Source organism: Corvus cornix, chromosome 2, assembly GCF_000738735.6.
Source record: "Corvus cornix cornix isolate S_Up_H32 chromosome 2, ASM73873v5, whole genome shotgun sequence".
NCBI classification, from domain to species: Eukaryota; Metazoa; Chordata; class Aves; order Passeriformes; family Corvidae; genus Corvus; species Corvus cornix.
In genome coordinates, this window is record NC_046333.1 from 132035811 (window position 1) to 132055497 (window position 19687).

The window sequence follows — 19687 nt, forward strand, 5'->3', positions numbered from 1 at the left end:
TCCCTCCACAGAAACTGTGCTTCCTCCTCTTCCACCATTATACTGATGTGGTTAATAAACTATTGAACATTAACTCTATGAGTGAATAGACTGAGGAACTTGGGCAATTGCTGTGCTGAAAAGTATTAATATGTGTTTGCAATGGGTTTTTTGTTTGCTTTATTTTTTTAAAAAAGCTATAGACAGTTATAGAGATTGAGATCTGTGTCAGAGTGAGGGATAGTTTTCTTCTTCTTGGTATTTTTTTTTATTGGTCAGCAATACAATACAACAATACAGAAATGCAGACCAAAAATTGTGTCAAAGAGTAAGCTGGCAATAGCTCAGCAACAAAACAAGCAATTTATCACTGTTCTGAAGCCTTGCTGGTTTTGAATCACTGGCTTTGGGAACACAGAACATGCACAACCCTAGGCCTGGATTATCAGCTGTCAAGTTATCAAAGCAAAGACTGCATCCCTGGTCATCTGAGAAGACTTGTGTACTTTTAGGTGAATCAGAATAATTTTTAGCTTTTTCACTAATTATTAAGGTAAAACTTTCAAAAGTAGGCAGAGATCCAACTCCCATGGACAGTGACAATGCAAAGAGAAGGGCAGAAAATCTGGGAGATGATCTGTTAAGGATTAAACATTACAGAACCAATATATCCTGATGTAATCCTTGGGTTTGTTCCATGCCTTGATTGCATGCTTATATGAATATCCATAATTTGAGAAGTAAATAGGTCCTGTAAAATGCTTGTATCTATATGACAGAGCCTTTCTGAATGCTCATGAAACTCAAATGGAAAATATTATTTGACACTACATCAAAATCATGATACATAAAAACTGTTGGGTGGGAAATGGGGGAAGGGGTTTGTTCAGGAGCTTAATTGTTATCTAAAAATCTTCATCTTTTCATACATCAGCATAAACCAGGCTGGTTTACATTTGTTATTGAATGAATATACTCATTATATATTGAATGATCATATACTCACATTATTGAATGAATTTTTATTCATTGCAGCATGTGAATTTCAATGTAAATTGAAAAAATGATAAAAAATTTAGAGTTTCTTCATGATATGCAATTAAGTGCCTTGAGGAAGGGCTGTAATGGTGCTGCACATAGCTCAGTCAGCTGCTCATTCTCTTAGGAGAGTGATCCTTTACAGTTGTCTCAATATGTAGGTTTTCTGCAGCACAAATAGAAATAAAGACCAGTGTGATGTGTGGGTTCTGCCACCAGCAGACAATGAATGGTGAGAATCCAGCTCACAAAATAACTCCTCTGCTTCCTAGACATGAAAGCTGCAGTTAGGATTGGGTTTTGTTTGTTTCTTTAAGAAAGGGATAATACACAACAGAAGTAGTAAAAGATAGAAAATACATACTGATTCATAGTATGTATTCTCTGTATTTCATCCAATCCAGCCATAAAAAACTCAAGTGAGGGTGCATGATTTATTTTTCCTATGCAGAACTATTTCACTATATTTCACTATTAAGCTATTTTCCTGATTCTCAAGCTATTTATGATCTTTTTGCCTCTTTTTTTACTGTCAAGTCTTACACTAATTTTTGTCACAACTGTTCATAAATTCAAATATTAGTATATCCTTTCTTTTCCTCTTTTCAATTCCTAGATGAGCTTTATGTACTATTTAAAAAGATTAGTGCTCTCCTCATAAATGCATAGACAGCTTGCACTACTTCTGTCTTCTCCAATAGTTAAAAAAAAACCAAAAACAAACCACAGAATTTAATATTTGCTTCAAATGTTCATTTTCTTAAGCTTAACAGACTCAGTCAGGTAAAGGCATTTAAACTCACCCGTCCAGAAGAATACTTTTGTACCCATTTCACCACTGGTCTGGATGAAACACCAAGGGAAGAGAACTAGACATGATTCAAAGACTAATGCACCTCTCTCAGTTTGTGCAACAATATTTCATTTTGAGACCAAGAATTTACTCTGTTTTATGCAAATTAAGGGTGTGCTTCCATTTAATCAAGCAGTTTAAGTTCACCTGGTTGATTTTACCCTAAATCAGTTGAGCAGTGCTCAAGTTACGAGGATGCAGTTGTGGCCAGTCACATTTCAAGATGTGACCTCAAAGTCTGCTTTATATGAACAGACCCTCAGCCTATCTTCCAAGCTGAAGGGATTCAGGACCATCCCAGTACTGAAAAACTTGCAGATGCTTCAATCCATCCCTAAACTCAAGCTATTGTAGTCTGCCACAGAGTCAGGAAAATCTGGAGAGATGATGACCTATGTAGTGCATTTAATTGCTGGAGCTCAAATGACACCTGGGAACAAATTTATTACATCTAATTGACTACTAAAACCCATTCTTAGTTTATATGACGGATATTAATGCTACACTAAATATAAAGAAAGACATTACAGATAGTTGTTGATAGCTGTCCTGGACACTGAACCTGTAACATTTCTAACATGATCAAAGATTAGTACTGGAAAAGTAGTGAACAAAACATGAAAAATTTTTCCCCATCTCAGAAAGTGCTCAAAAGAGAGACCGTTAAGGTGAGCTTAATTCTGTAACCTGGATTATAGGAAATACACAGTGCAGAGAGAAGCAAAAACCCTGAAAATCCTTTTGTTGCATCTTCTAGACAAGTACAAATCAAGTATTTTAAAGAATAATTTGGTGAATGTTTCCTAGATATCATTAGTAACAGAGTCCTCAAAATCTCAAGTTCTTGGGCCACAAAGATATTACATTACAGTGAGTGGGAGAAATCAATTTCTACAAGAGTATCTGAGAATCTTCCTGAAGTACATCAGGAATATAACTTTTCAAAGCCTAAAGCACCCCACTACTGTTTACAGGGAGCACATAAAAATGCAAAGGGATCTTAACAACGTCAGGCTAAGTGAGTCAAGTGTAAAACAACTCCCCATAGAATGATGAAAACTGCAGAAGAAATTATCTCCAACACCACTGGCCTCTCCTCACCTTTTCCATCCCCAAGTCATTTCTGCAGGCAAAAGCAAGATGATGAGCTAAAAACCACTGCAACCTAAAATTACCCAAGCTACGTGTAAAACATGAGTTTTACTTTTTAAGTATAGAAAGTTTCTTAATGATCACATCAAACATGTATTACTCCTCCACTCTTAAAAATTTACTAATTTCTCCTCTTGAAGAAAACAACTGCTGTCTTCTCAAACTATTTAAAACCCTGAACAGATGTAGAGCTTGCATCATTGCAACCACACACAGAAATACTTACACTGTGTAAGAAGAAAAATATAGTTTTTCTAGCTTAATTATAAAAAAAAAAAAAATTTAAATCCCTTGGTGCCATGCCAATTCATGATCTTTGGTGCTATATTCTTTTTAAAACACAACACTGGAAGCATCCAGCTCAATAGAAAGAGGCAAAAACTTTTCACTATTTAATTGATTCCGGGTTACGTGCAAAATTCAGTTGAATATAGTTAAGTGTGGTAGCAGAGCACAATAGATGTTGGCTCCATCTATTTTAAGATGCTTCCTGTCTCAGAAGTCTGGAGATATATGACGGGTACAGCCCAAATCCATCCTGGGCAGAGACTCCTGTCTGCCTTATCCTCCTCCAAACCCTGCTTTCCAAGCAAAGGAAACTTTCCCTGCAAACCCAGAGTCACAGGGATTTGCAGAGAATCCCCTAGGTGACTGGACATACTGCAAAGCACATTTCTCTTCAGTACACCGTATGTACTGCATTTCCAATGTCAGTGAAAGTCAGCCCTTACCATATGGGACATGTTGACACTGAATTTGGGAACAAAATGCTTCTCAGGAGTTTGGACTTAGGGTTGAGGTACACATTTGGAGTTTGTTATCCAGTACTTAATTTGTTCATTAAAAAATATTAATTTATGAAAGACACAAATTCAACAATTGCTGCTGCTGGGATTTCTGCAACATGTATAGACAGCGAGGCCCGTGGAAAGAAAATAGGGACCGATTCTTGACAGATGTTTCAGAGATCTTTATTTTCCAGCCGCATGGCCGGGGTCCTGCGGAAGAACCTCACAATCACGGGACCAGCAGGGTCCTTTTCGGGCAGGGGAACACAAAACAACCAATGGGGAACAGGACTGACCAGGAAGTAGGGAAACCCTGCAGGCCATGCCTCTACTCCAGGGTCCCCTCTCACAGGACCCCATGCCAGGGGGGAGGAACCCCAACAAACAATACCTCAACAAAACCTGTCAGCTAGACTCTGCAAAGGCCACCCTCCACCACTTAAAAGAGGTCACAACTTAATGAGAAAAATATTTTTGATCTTTTAAATTGGAAGACCTGCTGCCTAAACTACCCATTGCCCAGTTGTTAGCAGATGATACACATTTGACTTGGTCAGTTTGTCATTGCCCTAAATGATGAACTCTTTTAAAATTAAAATCTCTCTGGCTTTAATTTCAGAAGACAGGAAAGTATCTTGTAGTAGGAAGTGTTACTGGGAAGTTATTGCTGTAATTGGCTGTCTACACAATTTTTACTTGCCCTTCCTTAAGGGAATGTCTGCTAGACTAAATAAAATTTCAGGTATTTCTATTGTTTGGGCTATGAAATGGATACTATCAGCTGATTTATGGGAATGGAATATAAGATAATGTGCTTTCTGGAATCTTCCAGAATAATCATTCTGGGCCATTAAAAATAAAAAAAGCAGATGAGAATTTTGGTAAGACATAACAGTTAGGAAAATGGTTTTTGGTATTTGTTATAAATAAGGGAAGGGGAGAATGAAGGAAGCACCAGATGCAATGTTTCTTCGCATTTTGCAAAAGCAAAGAAGGAATCTGCTTGGATAAAAATCAACCCTAAATGTGATCTCATCTTTTTCAGTTTAATAAATATTGACGTCTTTTTTCCTACTCACTGCTTTTTGCTTTTTCTTTCTCATTTTCGCTATTTGCATTTTATTCAGTTTGGGCAACAAATGAGATTGGTCAATATTCTTTGATGTTCAGAGATGTCTGACAATGCCTACAATTGTTAAAGATATAACTACTGCCACCAAAATCACACTGGGATATGTCATATTAATTTACATTTTCAACTCAGGTAATATCTCATTCCTTTCTTTGAGAAATCTTTCCTACTATAAAGAACTAACATGGCTTTATATCTGAAATTCTGCAATAATTTAACATTAAAGGTCACAGTAAATTGCCTGCAGTTTCCTTCCCCCTCTCTCTGCTAAATTGCACCCACACATGGTTAGCTGCTTCCTTCCACTGCAGCCAGGCAGTCCATAGGGAAGATAATTCACCTTTTCTACCTCCCCATGGAGAATCACTCACTGCAATGTCACTTCCAAGCATGCAACTGGTAGCTGCTGGCCATGAACTGTTATCACTTGCAAATAGCAAGTAAATGAGCTCCAGCATATTCAGAACTGTTGAGATATCTCAGTCCGGGATGTTTCAGCTGTGGATGTGAAGTGTCTAGGTTAAGGGATGCAGCTGCACCCTGTACTCCTGTTTTTACTGCCTCCGTACAATATTTCCCTGTCTACCCTGCTTTACACTAGTACAAAATGAAGACATATTTTTAAATGTGTTACTTTGTCAAAGAAACAGACATCTCATACTGTCTGAGCACCTTAATAACAAAAAACCCCACATGAAGTAAAGAGCGAGATCGTATCACTGCAGCTAAAGTCCAATTAATCTGTACATAAAGGAACAAATGAACATGTCTAATAATGCCTGTAAATGTACTAAACATTTCTGGAAATTTCTAGGCCCTTTTTGTCACACACTCCAGAGAGTCAAGCAAGTTTACCCACATCAACGTGAATCATGGTGATGGGCAGGGAAGAGGTAGCAGAAACCACTTGCTGTGATGGTAACACAGCAAATACGCTGTAGGTACTCAGGATCAGAGCTCAGCTCTGTGCGTGCAGCAGGATGCCAGTCCCCCTCTTTGGGGGCTTGCAGAGCTGGCAACAGTTACAGCACTGGGCAGGAACTAGCAGAGCACAGAGTGACGCAAAAGACAAAACCATGGAAAAAGAAATATATTAGAAGAGTCTTTGGTTTAAGTAGACAGTTTTTGTCAAACTGTCAGCTCATATAATTATATGAATAATTTCTTTTCAAACCACGACATCAACATTTTCCTCTTGTTCCTACTGCAGTTTCTGTGGTATTATTCCTCTAGCCACAAGCAAGCATTTGATTAAAGCATATACCCAAGCAAGAAATGGCAAATCGTCTCACCTATAACAGAAACACATCCCAGTGGAGCGACAAGAGCAATGGGGGCGAATCCGTAGGCTGTGAAATTGCCCACCTCTCCAAGCCCTAGGAGGGCAATCCCACACCACCATAGCTTGCTCGTGTAGTAGGGCTTCTGCTCTGCTTGGCAAACCAGTCGGCGATGAGCGCATTTCTAGAAAATTAATTATTAGGAACAGGCATGAATAGAAAGACTTCCATTGTGTTCTTATGTCTGACAAAAGGGGAATAATTAAGGGGGTTGTCAACTTCAAGTTGCAGGTGCATCGAGGTTTTCTTTTTAAACATGACTTTGAGCTTGTTGCTGCAGAGCTTTGTGTTAACTCAGTGCTGCTTCAGATGTGCTTTCTCAGCCATGGTGGAAAGGGCTGAAAAGTCAGACCTCTGAATAAACCCAAAAAATGCTAAGTGAGTACTAGCTAGTGCTTCCTAGCTATCACCACACACATCTGTTCTTGTCTCAAAGCAAAGCTCAGCAGTTGTGCTCTGAATCTGGAAACACTCAAAGGCAGGAGACAGGGCAGAATCAGAACTGTGGCAACAAACTGGGACAGGAGGAACAGACAACAGGGTGTTCCTGTCCATGAAATCTATCCTCGCCAGAAATATCATTTCAAAATGGAAAAGGCAGCACTTAATCACATGTTCTGTAGGGAGGACTCTAAATTAATTAAATAGAATTTATGATTTGGCTACAATCTCCTGTTTGACCTTAGAAGGAGATCACAAGTAAAGCATTATTTTCTAAAGAAAAAACAGTTGGCACAGGTATAACATATACTCAAGTAATACTTCATCAACACTTCCTGGTACATGAAGAAGGTGTCATTGACACAAGTTGTAATTGTTTTCTCTCTGGCTGTACAGCAAGAACCTGTACATGGAACGGTAATTTGTCTTTGATCACACTGATCTTCTGAAATAGAGTCCAGGCAGTCTCCATCAAGAAAGTGTCGTAACTGGGAATGATGCAATGTTTACCACATTAATTCTGCAGATTATCATTTCCTTTCTTAAATTGCTCTCCAGTTTCTCTGCACATGGGTCAAAAAAGGTGGGAATCAAATGATACAGTTATTACAGTACAAGTGGTGGTAAAAGAAATTTTTTCTCCGTCACTTGCTATCTGACTTTAGAAGTCTCCCTGCAGAGCCTGGGGAGGTTGTAAAGAATTTTCCTCATACTCTCATCCTTCTCTGTAGGCTACTTGATAGAGTATGGGCCAACAGCAAAGTCTATAACACCCCATAGTCCTAGTCAGTGCCCTTGTTGAGAAGATGCAGCACATTATTGGAGCTTCATGCTGTGGAACCTGTTCAAGGGATGAAATTCTAGGAAGAAGTTTAGCCCTCCAAGGAGAAAAAGAGCAAAAGGAAATCAAACTTGAGACAGATGTTCTTCACAGTAACATCCAGGATTTTCCATTTTTATAAACAAGGAAACAAAAAAAGTCCAACAAAGATACAGATGAAATTAATATTAAATAATATTCAAATTATCACTCAAGAATACAAGTTTCTGCCTAAAATTAAATAGGACAAGTTTTTAACTGAATCCTGAGATGCGTTTTCACCCCAGAATCTTGTAGGATTAACTTTTGAGGGCATAGTGAGATTTAAAGATGTGAAGCGAACACAGGATGGTGAGCTCAGCAACTCCCCTACAGCCTTCGTTCTCCAGATGTCCATCTTCTCTGCACAGTAATGTGTGCAAATGGTATTTAGATGGAGGCTGTTTATAACTCAGTTATAGCTGCTAGAGGGAGGAGAAGCAGGATAATGGACTGCATGATCAGAGAGGGACAGAGAATAAAAAAATTTGGCCTGTCCCATTAATAGGAGTGTGAAGATAAATGTTGAGATCTAGGGAAAGTCATTATTCATATTTAGAAGAATGGAGAAAACCATAATTTAAAGGATAAAAAAAATTCAGTTTAAACTTTCTGTCAAATGGCAGTGAGAGCTATTGGGTTTCCCTAACCAGCATTTAAAAAGCTGATCATTCAAATCCAGGAAGGGCTGTTATGATTATGGCTGTCAGCAGAAGTCAGCCTTTATGCCTCAGTACATCCCCTTGCGAAGCATCTACTTTGACATCCAGTACCCTCAGCAGACAAAAGATGTGAAGTCTGAACAACCTCATCATTATGGCTAGACTGAATTTCCACTTCACTTTTCTTCACTTCACCTTTACCTTTCCACTTCAACTTCAGAGGTCTTCCTAGAGCCTGTCCTAGTGCTGTCACCACCAGCAGGCTGGAACTCATGTTGGAGAGGCAGCAGTCACCTCAACTTGCCTACCACCTCTGGCTAAACAGGTTTCTTTCTATGGGATTCTCCAGCTAATGATGTTTAAAATAGGAGGGAACCACTGAAGAACCTTCTACCATTAATGAAGTGGGTTACTATGAATAGAAGATTTCATATTCCACAACTTTCTGTTTCATCCTTTACAGAAAAAGCAAGAAATAGCTTTATATGAGGCCTGTACAACTTCTAAAATACCAGCTAGCAAAAATACTTCTTCTGGACAATTTACACAACAGTGTTTTCTGTGCTTTAAAAACTTTTGTTAGAAGACCTAAAAATACAATGAAGTCTACAAGATAGAGATTATAATGAAAAATTTAACTTTCTACTGAGTATGTATTCTAATTATTAAAACAGAAAGGATTTTATAAATGACATCCCACAACCCTTTACCACAGTTGTAAGGGCAGCACCTCCCATTACTTTTATGATTTAAATAGTGTTTACTCAGATTATCTTAATTGCAGGAAAAAAAGCTAAATTGGTCAAAGTTGTTTTGGGGTCCAGTATTCCTAAAACCTTTACGTCTTTATGCATTTATGGAACAGGTCCTCAGGGAGCAGACTCAGAAAGAGGCCCTCTTTGATCTGCTGCTTGTCAACAGAGCAGATCTCGTCACCAGTGTGGTGACTGGCGCCATCTTTGCCACAGAGACCACAAAATGCTCGAGTTTAAAATCTTTGTTGACAGGAGGAAAAGTGCAGCAAAACCTCAGCTCTGGACATGAGGAGAGCAGACATCAGGCTGCTCAGGGAACTAGTTAGAAAGGTCCCCTGGGAAATGTTTTTGTAGTGCTGGGGTCTGTCAGTGCTGGTCACTTTTTAAACATCACCTCCTAAGAACACAGGAGCAGCAATTCCCCAATGTCAGAAGTCAAGCAGAAGAGGCAGAAGACTGGCTTGGCTGAACAGGGATCTTCCCTTGGAAATAAGAGAAAAAAGGAAAGTGTGTGCCCAGTGGAAGCAAGGTCAGGTGACCTGGAAAGAATACAGAGATGCAGCTTGCCACTGTAGGGAGAAAGTTTGTGTGGCCAAAGCTCAGCTGGAGTTGAAGATGGCCAGAAATGTGGATGACAATAAAAAGAGATTTTTCAGACATATAATAGCAAAAGGTAGCATAGAAATAGCATCAGCCTGTTACAGGATGAGGATGGGCACTTCACAAACAGGGACATGGACAAGGCAGAGGTGTTTAAGGCATTCTTTGCCTCTGTCTTCAACAAGGATGACAGACCAAGGGGGTCTCAGTACCCTGAGCTGGAGGACCATGGCTGTGAGAATGATCAAATCCCAGCTAACCCTGAACTTGTTCAGGATCTACCGCTCCAGCTGGATCCCTACAAATCTATAGGGCCTGATGGGATTCATCCAAGAATCCTCAAAGAACTAGCTGATATAATTGCAAAGCCTCTCTCGATTGCTTTTGAGCAGTCTTGGGGATCTGGAGAGGTCCCAGCTGACTGGAAGCTGGTGAACATTGTCCCACTTTTCAAGAAGGGCAAGAAGGAGACCCTGGAAAATATACACCTGTCAGTCTCACTTCAGTGCCAGTAAAATAATGGAAGAGATTATTCTGGGACGTATTGAAAAATACCTGGAGGACAACATAGTCATTGGTCACAGCCAGCACAGCTTCATGAGGAGAAAGTTCTGCTTGTCAAACCTATAATAGGGTATAATAATAGGGTAACCCACCTAGTTGATCTAGGAAAGCCAGTTAATGTAATCTTTTTGGAATTCATCAAAGCTTTTGATACTGTCTCTCATAGTATCCTTCCTTCCTCCCAGGTTCAGTGGGACCACAAGTGAGTCGCAGCTGGTATTTCCTTCTGGCACATTCAAAGGAGGAGGAGTTATAACCATTTCTTCTATTCCTGTATGACAATCACAGCACAGAACAGGTTGAGAGCTCCCAACAACTCCCAACTTCCAGAAACTAGAGCAGGGCACTGCTAGATTACAGTTAATGAAAGAGAGAAGGTTTATTAAATGCAACAATTTTGCATTTTGAACTTCACCAAAACCAAACTGCAATGTAACTACTTGCTAAATGTAAACAACTCTGAATAAAGAGAAACCATATCATACCTGTATATTCAAAGAGACACTAATGAGAAAATTTGAAGCAGCAGCAAGTAAAACTCCCAAGAGCTGAGTCTGCAAATCACAAAACAAAGAAATACAAAAATAATTATTAGTTTAAGAAGAACAATATAATGGTGGTTTTCTCATAGCACATTATAACCCAATCAAAATCAAATTATTTTACTTTTCAGTCACTGAGTTCATGCTGCAGTGAGTAAAGTGATAAGAAATACCTCTGCACATTTGTCTAGGGCTTAAGTAGTAAACAACTGGAAATGGAAAGGGCGTGTCAGTGGTTTTGCTGTCCTTCAGTAGAACACCTTCTTAAATCTCATGAACGAAAAAACTAGGCAGGTTTGCATTGAAAACCACATACAGGGCTTTTTTCCCCCCAGAAAAGGGCCTGGTTTTTACATTATCCTGAAGGAAAATCATTATCAATCAAACCATTCCTATTGGAACACCATTATCTTATGTGTTAACATATCCACCATTTGACAGGGCAGCCAGGATCATAGGTCTCCTGACAGTTTCTTCAATGTATTGTGTTATTTCATCAAATAATTTCCTAATCAGACTGTCTAATTTTCAGTAAGATTTGCAGACTTTCTATGAAGCCAAGAAATTAAAAACATTCAAGCAGGATTCAGTATTTTGGAAAGCAGTCATTTAAAGATGCCATTTCAGCAAGGTCAAACAACAGGTACTTGATAGAGCTCCCTGTCCACTTTCAAAATGTTCTGACGCATTGCAAGCCATCCTAAGTGTATTAAAAACCCATTCAAGGTCACTTCTACAGAGCTATGAGGAGCCCCATTAGCTTGTAGAAAAGACAAACATACCATCAGTTTTTATAAACAAGGTCATGGTAATATAACCCAGCATAACAACTGTTTGCAGGCTGTAAAGCACCATCCAACTCTATGCTCACAGCCTCAGGTTTCATGATACTTATCCAAGAAGGTCCCTGGACAACTCTGAACAGGCAGTGCCTACCAGCCACAGAGACTGTTACCCGTCAACATTTATAAGGAGCAACAAGTTGTCCAGCAAGCACGTGGGGGGGAGATTGTTGCCGTGGCTAGGTATTCCCAGACTAAGAAAAGGCATTCCCAAAAGTGTGAAGGAACAACAGCCTTATTACAAATCGATTATAATATTCTTATTTAAGCCAAACAGCAGAATCCAACCATTTCCAGCCCATATGTTTCTGTAGTGGCTTAGAGTGGGCAGGAGAAGCAGACAACAGAACTGCTCCGAGTGAAGTGCTTGGCTGCCTGCCAGGTGTCACCAAGACATGACTGATGGGTGCAAGGGGATTCAGAGACAAGAATGCAGGAAGTGAGAGGGCTCACTCTGCTAACTATTACAGCATCAGTGCCACAACCTGGGTACAATAAGCGTTCAGTGAGAAGCATTACTCAAGAGTTCAGCCCATAGCTTCTGGTGCATGGCCACTGGAGGTCCTTCCCCTCTTGCATCGTTTCCTCAGGATCCTCCAGTGGGTGTTCCAGCAGCATGTTCTGGGCTCTCACACACACACTGTGTTTTTCACGCTCTGGGAACACATGTCACTGGAGCCAGTGGAAAGTGTGTGATGAGACATCTCAGCACACCGCAGCACAGACATCTCTGCTGAGATCAGCACTGTTACAGGGACACAGCAGCCTCCTTCCACTCTGGGGAAGTGCTGTCACATGGACACCACCCCAGCCTTGCAGAAGCAGAGGGGTTGGGTTTTGCTTCCTTATGCCTTAATGCTCTAGCATCAAATCCTGAGCACTGATCTTGCCCAAAGTTTGACAACTTCATCCTGCACACACAGCAGCTTCAAAAAACAGCAACTAAATAAAAACTTTTTTCTTGCTCCCGAAGACTTGTACTGTTTAAATGACAACATGCTCCCTTGTGAGGAGGTGGAGAAGTGGCCTTGTCAGCCTCATCATGAAGTGTTAAAGAAAAAGGAGACAGCAGGGAATAGAAAGCAGAAACTGCCACTTCATTTACCCCATCGTCTTATTGCACTTACATTAGTAATTGTAACAAATCCCCACTACTCCCAGCAGAGAACTCAGTCTCTCTGAGGCTCTTTTTCTTCCAGAGGCTGATCCTATCATTATGGCTGCATGTCAGGATGCAACCCCTTGCAGCTCCTTCCTCCCAATTTTCCACTGGGGGTCACAAACGCTGCTCAGGACTCAGTAGGCAACCAGCACTCCAGGAAGGAAACACCACTGATCTTAAGCCAGACCACAAAAGGGTCTCTATCCAGCTCTGGAGGTAAAACTTCAATGCAGCTGGTGAGCAGAGGATGAGGTCATGTGTTCCATTGGTCATTTAAAGTAATGTGCTAAATCAGATCCATGTGTGGGTACTGATGATGACCTGAGTGCGTGCCCCTAGAGGCTGTGAATCAAATCTCCAGCAGTGGGTTTCCAATGCCCTGCGTCATGGGTGTCCTCCCTAGAACAGCAACTGCTTTTGCACCACAGTGGTTGCTTCACCAGGTATGTGTGAGCTTGGCTCATATATCACTGTGGGACACATAAGATTTCTGTCATGATGACCAGCCTGTGTCTGAGCAGAAACCATCTTACAAATGTCAATTCTCTTCCTGGAGAATCACAGAATGGTTTGGGTTGGAAGGGACCTTAAATATAATTTAATTCCAGCCTCTCTGCCATGGGCAAGGACACCTTCTACTACACCATGTTGGTCAAAGCCCCATCCAGCCTGGCCTTGAACATTTCCAGGGATGGGGCATCCAAAATTTCTCTGTGCAAGCTGTTCCAGTGCCTCACTACCCTCATTGTGAAAAGCTTCTTCCTTGTACCTAGTCTAAATCTACCATCTTTTATCTTACAATCATTACCCTGTGACACTCCTCTGTGCCTACCTTAAGCAACCTCCTAGTCTGTGCACAAGAAAAAACAGTGCATGTGTATGATCAACGCAAATGTGTAGTGGCAGTCTGGGCTCAAATCTTACCCTCATAGCTCTGCTCATTTTATCGCAATGACCACATGTTTCACCTGAGCGTTGCTGTTGGCATACATACTGCACTGCCTGCTCCAGGCTGACAGGTGTTAATGAGCTCTGCTTAGCATGATGATAGCACCAGGCTTCCAAACGCAGGGCTGAACAGACCCCTAAAGATTGAGAGCAGAGTACGTTGCCCTAAGGAGGTCAAATATCACATGGATCCATTCAGGGAGATGAGATGAAGGTAAAGTAACACCATGCAGCTACAGCATGGCAAAATTGTCTCATGCAGGTACATACTCACACATTCTTATATTAAATAAATAAAGGGGAAAACACAGTAAAGAGGAAAAGTACATTGCAAGCATCTCAAATCAGAATGAATCCTAAATCAGCAGGTAATTTCTAAGGAACCAGGGTTATCGCATACAGCCGCACTCAAACAGAAGAGAAAAAATAGGATAGCATATCTCAGGCTAGTAAAACCACACACAAATGAAAGATGACCTGCAACTGGAGACAGATCACAACATGGTTACTGTATCGCCCTAAAGGCCACCAGAGTCCTTCTGTTCTCATCTTATCATGTGAGAGGCTTCCTTATTTGTGCAGTGTCTGCCATTTAATATCCTTCAGAGACTAAAGGACTGGTGGAACAGCCAGTTTAATAAGTAATAAAAATGATATTCTCTGAGTTTCCAGTTGTGATATCCAGTTGTGATATCATCCGCAGCACTGCAGAGCTTCCCACACGTAAGTCTCAAGACAAACCTCAGTTGGGGAATTCAGCTGCAGACAACTTCAGATCCATGGTACTACTTCAGTCAACTAAGGACTTCTACAGGAAAGAGCTTTAAATATTCAAAACTGTTGGCATAAATTGCAAGTTTCTTCATCACTGAAACATCTGTCTGAGCATACAGGCCACTTTGTCAGACCCCAGATTTCAAACTGTTGACACATTCTTCCAGTGCTTCCAAATGCATGAGGCTTATCACAGAAACATCTTGCCCTTAAGTTTTCCAGAAAATAAAAAACAATACAGAAATTTAATTTACTTCACCTTAATATGTTTTGGAACAAGCCATGGAAGTCACCTATCCACTTTGAAGTCCCTTCCAGATAACCCCTGAGTACATAGACCATGGACTGACATTGTGGATCTGTCAACATTTTCCTTGGTGGCAAAATAGGCTTGACGAATGCCTTCCTCTGGCCTGCCACTCCCTCGCTGCCTTGCTTAGGCACCTGAAATAATCCATCCAAAATATACCCCGTTACCATTATGTTCTTTATAAGCTACCTGCCAGTGTTTAACACTAAAGGTAGGTCAAAATTCACAATCCACAGGAAGGGTTTTAAGCTGGTGACCCTGTGCAGTTTGTCAAGGGTGACACTGACCTGCACAGGGGCTGCCAGAGGTAACAAGCTCAAGAAATGGCAAATTCGCCTCAAGCAAGGCACCTTCAGTGCTCACCTGGCATCCCCATCCCGGCCACATGACAGTCCTGCACAAGCTGAGGCATGGGCAAAGGAGGTTTGAACTATCAGTCAGGAGAAATCCATTTGCCACGTGGAGGGGCAGCACATTGCTACTCAAAATAAGTGAATGGGTACGGTCCTGCTTCCAGCACTCAGGCAGGACCTGATGCTTATTTACCAGAGCACCTTTTCACATCACTTTGAAAGTATTTTAAAATGATATTATACATGCAAAATCTCTATTTATTGTCAAAGTAAAATAAGGGGTTTATGGCAAATGAAATCTGTATCTTTGGCAATAATTCTAGTAAGTTTATCACTTGCAGACTAAAATCTGCATTGGAGACTCAGTTATATGGTGAAATGCAATTTATCCTTATTACATGAGTATTTTCCTAAAGCACATTAAACTGCAGTTGCCAGGTCTGTAAAATGAAAACTTAGAAAAAGGAACTTAACTTGCATTGACTAAAAGGTATATGCCATTATTTATGGAAACTTGCTATGGCTATAAATTGAACTGATGAGCAGAAAAAAACCTAAACACTTTAAATGTCTGTTGTTGGCTCACTCATCAAGGCTAGTTAAACTGTTACTCCTATTTTTTCTTGATTTCTCTATGTATTTGTGATCTAAAGGTATTCCCAACAAATTTAATGGCATGTACTGTTTCAAAAGCTATGCACCATTTCCAATAATTGGGATTTTGTCAGACCTCAATGGATCTCATTAAAAAAAAAAAGAGAAAGGGGTGGAACATGTTCTGAACTTCCAATTATGAGTTAACTCTGAAGCAAGAGGAATTCAGAGTCCTTAACAAAAACCATATTTTTCAAAGAGCTACCATGTGGAATTGGGAGAGGCTTATCATTTAGCTATTATTATTCACAGAGCTCTGGCTGTACTCAGTGCTTTACAGATGTATAAATAAAACAAGGTCCTTATTTCAATGGTTTTCATAGTGCTATTCATATACTCAGATATGGGTTAAGGTCCATATGAAGTACTGAAGGACAGCTGAAATAAGATTAAAAAGGCAATTACCAGTGTGGGAACATGAAATGAAAATACATTTGATTTGTTCCTTGTGACGCAAAAGAAAAAGGACGTTGTTCAATATATGAGGAGAGAATCAAAACATTTGGCATCATCTTTGTTAGGAATAGAGAGAGGAGACTTGGTAACTACACTACCTCACAAATTTAAAATACATCTTTTTCCAGAAAAGTGACAAATTGCAAAGGCTGGAATGAGAGCCTGGTAAGTTATGAAAAGGTGGGGGAACTTGAGAGGATACAGCAACTATGGAAGTGGGACTCTTTTATTTATCTCCGTGTTTTAACCACTTTCATGAGATCCTATTTATATTCATCACACTGATTATTTTAATTAATATGCATAGCAGTTAACAAACCAAGCTGGAGAACATGAACTGTAAAATAAAGTAACTAAAGTAACTTTTTATATGCTTACTAAGGTTATATACAAACATATCCACCCACAGTACTGTTAACAAGCCTAGAATGATAGAGTTATTTAAATTGAAAAAGACCTCTAAGATCATTCAGTCCAACAATAATGCAGTACTGCCAAGTCTACCACTAAACCCTAAGGACCACATCTACACATCTTTCAAACACCTTCAGGAATGGTGACTCAACCTCCTTCCTGGGCAGACTGTTCCAATGTTTAAGAACCTTTTCTGTGAAGAAATTTTTCCTACTGTACTATTTAAACCTTCCCTGACACAACCTGAGGAAATTTCTTCTTGTTCTATCACTTGTTAATAGGGAGACAAGACTCACCCACCTCACTACAACCTGCTTTCAGGTAGTTTTAAGAGACCACTATGAGTAGCAATTTTTTTTCCTTTTTGAAGAGTTAAAACCAAACCCCTCGACTCCTAAATTTCAATTTCTTATTCTCAGGAATGAAATCTTAAAACTAGAAATAAGTGGGAGAATGGAGAAGGGGCAGAATTGATATTTACACTGTTTCTGTGAATAGCCTGTGATACTTTGGGACACTTTAGTTTCTGGGATATTTTGCTGCATACTCAAAGACCATTTCATGTTTTTAATAATGCCTGCTAGATTGCAAATAAAAACCTCTCAAATGACTGTATAAAAACATCAATCATATCTGAAAACATCTTAATAAAAAGATTTTCTCAAGTACCATCACATATCGTCTCCATGGCAACTACAGAAATTACATACCAGGAAAAGCAAGAATAGGATTATAAACTTTTGTCAGTTTCCAGGTCCCACAGGAGAAACAGGGAGGCAAGCTAGCACTGCCTGACCAGCTTCTCCCACAAAATGGCCAGTTGGCTTGGGGATACACTTCTTTTGCTTTCCAGGGGCAGGCTTTCTGGATGTTCCTGTTTGACCCAGTCTAATTCCTGGTGTACAAGGTAAGGTCCAAGCCGGACCACTCCAAGCCTAGGTATATTAATCCCCAGAAGCTACAGTCTGCCTCACATTGAGAAGCTGTGTTGTTCCTGTCCTTGCTTAATGTGGCTCCCTTGGACCCCTAAACTGAGAGCCAAAGAGGTGATACAAGGCTTATGGGAAGATGGAAGCAAGCTCAAAAGGGAGCTATCTGAACAACTGAGTAAATAGTGCTGTTAAGTGTTACATCAGGCAGGGCAAGGCACAAGGAGTACTCTTGGAGAGATGTCTCTCTCTACATGTACACACAAACGTGCCTCCAAGCACAGATAGCTCATTCCCTCTTGTTATTGTAGTACAAGTCTCACTGAAGCACAAATGAGCTATTTCTGACTCTACCTCAATCAGAAACAGAAAACCCTGACAGAAATGTAATACATTATTTACCAAATCCTCAAAAGAATTTTTATATAAAATTCTCCCTTTACCAGTTGAGAGGAATGGCATGTCTCTTCCAGCATGCACTCTCCAGTATCACTTTCAAACAAAGGCAGGCTTGTCTCCCATTCTGACTCAAATAATCTTCTGTTAGCTGTAACTAGCCCTTCCTTTGATCTTCACAGAAAATGCTGCTCCAAGTCACAACCTGAGTGAACATGCTCAGTTGTTGAAACACGGAGTCACATATGTCAGACAGGTATAAACACAGGCAGGAAATCACAATGCTTACAAGCCAGTGGCATTTCAGAAATATTCTAACAGGACTAACAACAGGGGAGGGAAAAAAGAACAGACCTGACTGCATTTAGAATGAAGTTGGATCCATCTGTTAAAAGAATTACTTGATTTTATGGCAGGGGAATGAGCAGCCCAAAGGCCCTTCCAGTCTGCTGCTCCTGCAGAGGAGGGGTGCTCTGTAATCATTCCTTGCTTTCCTTCCTGCACCTCTTGCACTTGGCTCTCCTAGTTTCATTTCCAGAGAGAGTGTTAATCATTTACAGATAGTTCCTAACGCAAAAAAAATGAGTGGACTCCAGAAGGCAGAACCTTCTGCTTAGCAGCATTATTCATTTAAATATAAACAACTGCTAGATTATCAGTGATGATCTAAAAACAAGAGGTCCTGCACTCTGAAATATTCACACGTATGTAGATGGGTACATACACACACAAACACTCTGCTGGATGCTTTTTAATTTGCAGATACTTATGTTCAAAACTGTAAGATGTAAATCTTGAATAAAAAAACTCTAAAGAAATGGTCTCACATTCAAGTTTCTTGCAAGGGCTTGAGATACAGGTAGCAGGCTGGTGTTCGCTCAGCTGTCTCCCTGTGACACATTACAGTTGGACATTTGGACATTTTACTACAAACTGTAGTTTACTAGTTTAAAGTATAAAAGTATTATTAGCATTTTGCAACTCATGGCTAATGCTGACATAAAGAGTAGGTGTTTAGCTCACAAAAATTCAAAGCATCTACTTCATAGCTGCTTTCTGCAAGAGAAAACTAAGATCAGTGTAGCTGAATGATCCATTCTATGTACCTTTAACACCTTTTAATGCGCTCTGTTGTACTTACAGAGATAACAAGGCGGTGATGCTTTTCCCCCTAGTTTTGAGTATTGTTGGTCTTTCAGCAACTGTATCTCATGTGGATTCTCCAATATAGAACTTGCTGTCTTTTTTGTTCTGGTATTTTAGCATTAGTATAGGATATAATGGTATGTATGATATAACTTCTTCTTGACAGGGATTACTATGGAAATGGGGTCAGGAAGTTAAATTCCTTCTCAGGAATTAAAGAAATGAAGGAGAACTGAGTATTCTTTTCATGAGCCAGATGCTATTATCTCTCACATGCATGCTTTTTAAACCATGCACTGCTCTTCAGTTTGTCCTGGCAGTCTCTGATGTGTAGTTATCACAGCAGCCAGCAGCTCAGCCTCACACAGCTGGAGCCACTCTTCCAGCAAGATGGGGGAGAAATTGGAAGGGTAAAAGCACAAAAAATTGTGGGTTGAGATAGAGACAGTTCAATAGATAAAGCAAATGCTGCATGAGAAGCAAAGCAGTATCAGGAATTCATTCACTGCTTCCCATCAGTGTGTAAGTCTTCAGCCATTTCTAGGAAAGCAGTACTCCATCATGGGTAACGGCTACCTAGGAGGACCAATGCCAAATG

General features: G+C 40.2%; 1 protein-coding gene across 1 annotated transcript in view; it reads right to left on the bottom strand.

Annotated features, from left to right (window-relative positions):
- NIPAL2 (NIPA like domain containing 2) overlaps window positions 1-19687 on the bottom strand; it is a 54257-nt gene that overhangs the window by 24732 nt on the left and 9838 nt on the right. The window contains 2 exon segments of the mRNA XM_010405184.4: window positions 6235-6406; window positions 10649-10717. Coding sequence (XP_010403486.2) covers window positions 6235-6406; window positions 10649-10717 — 241 coding nt within the window.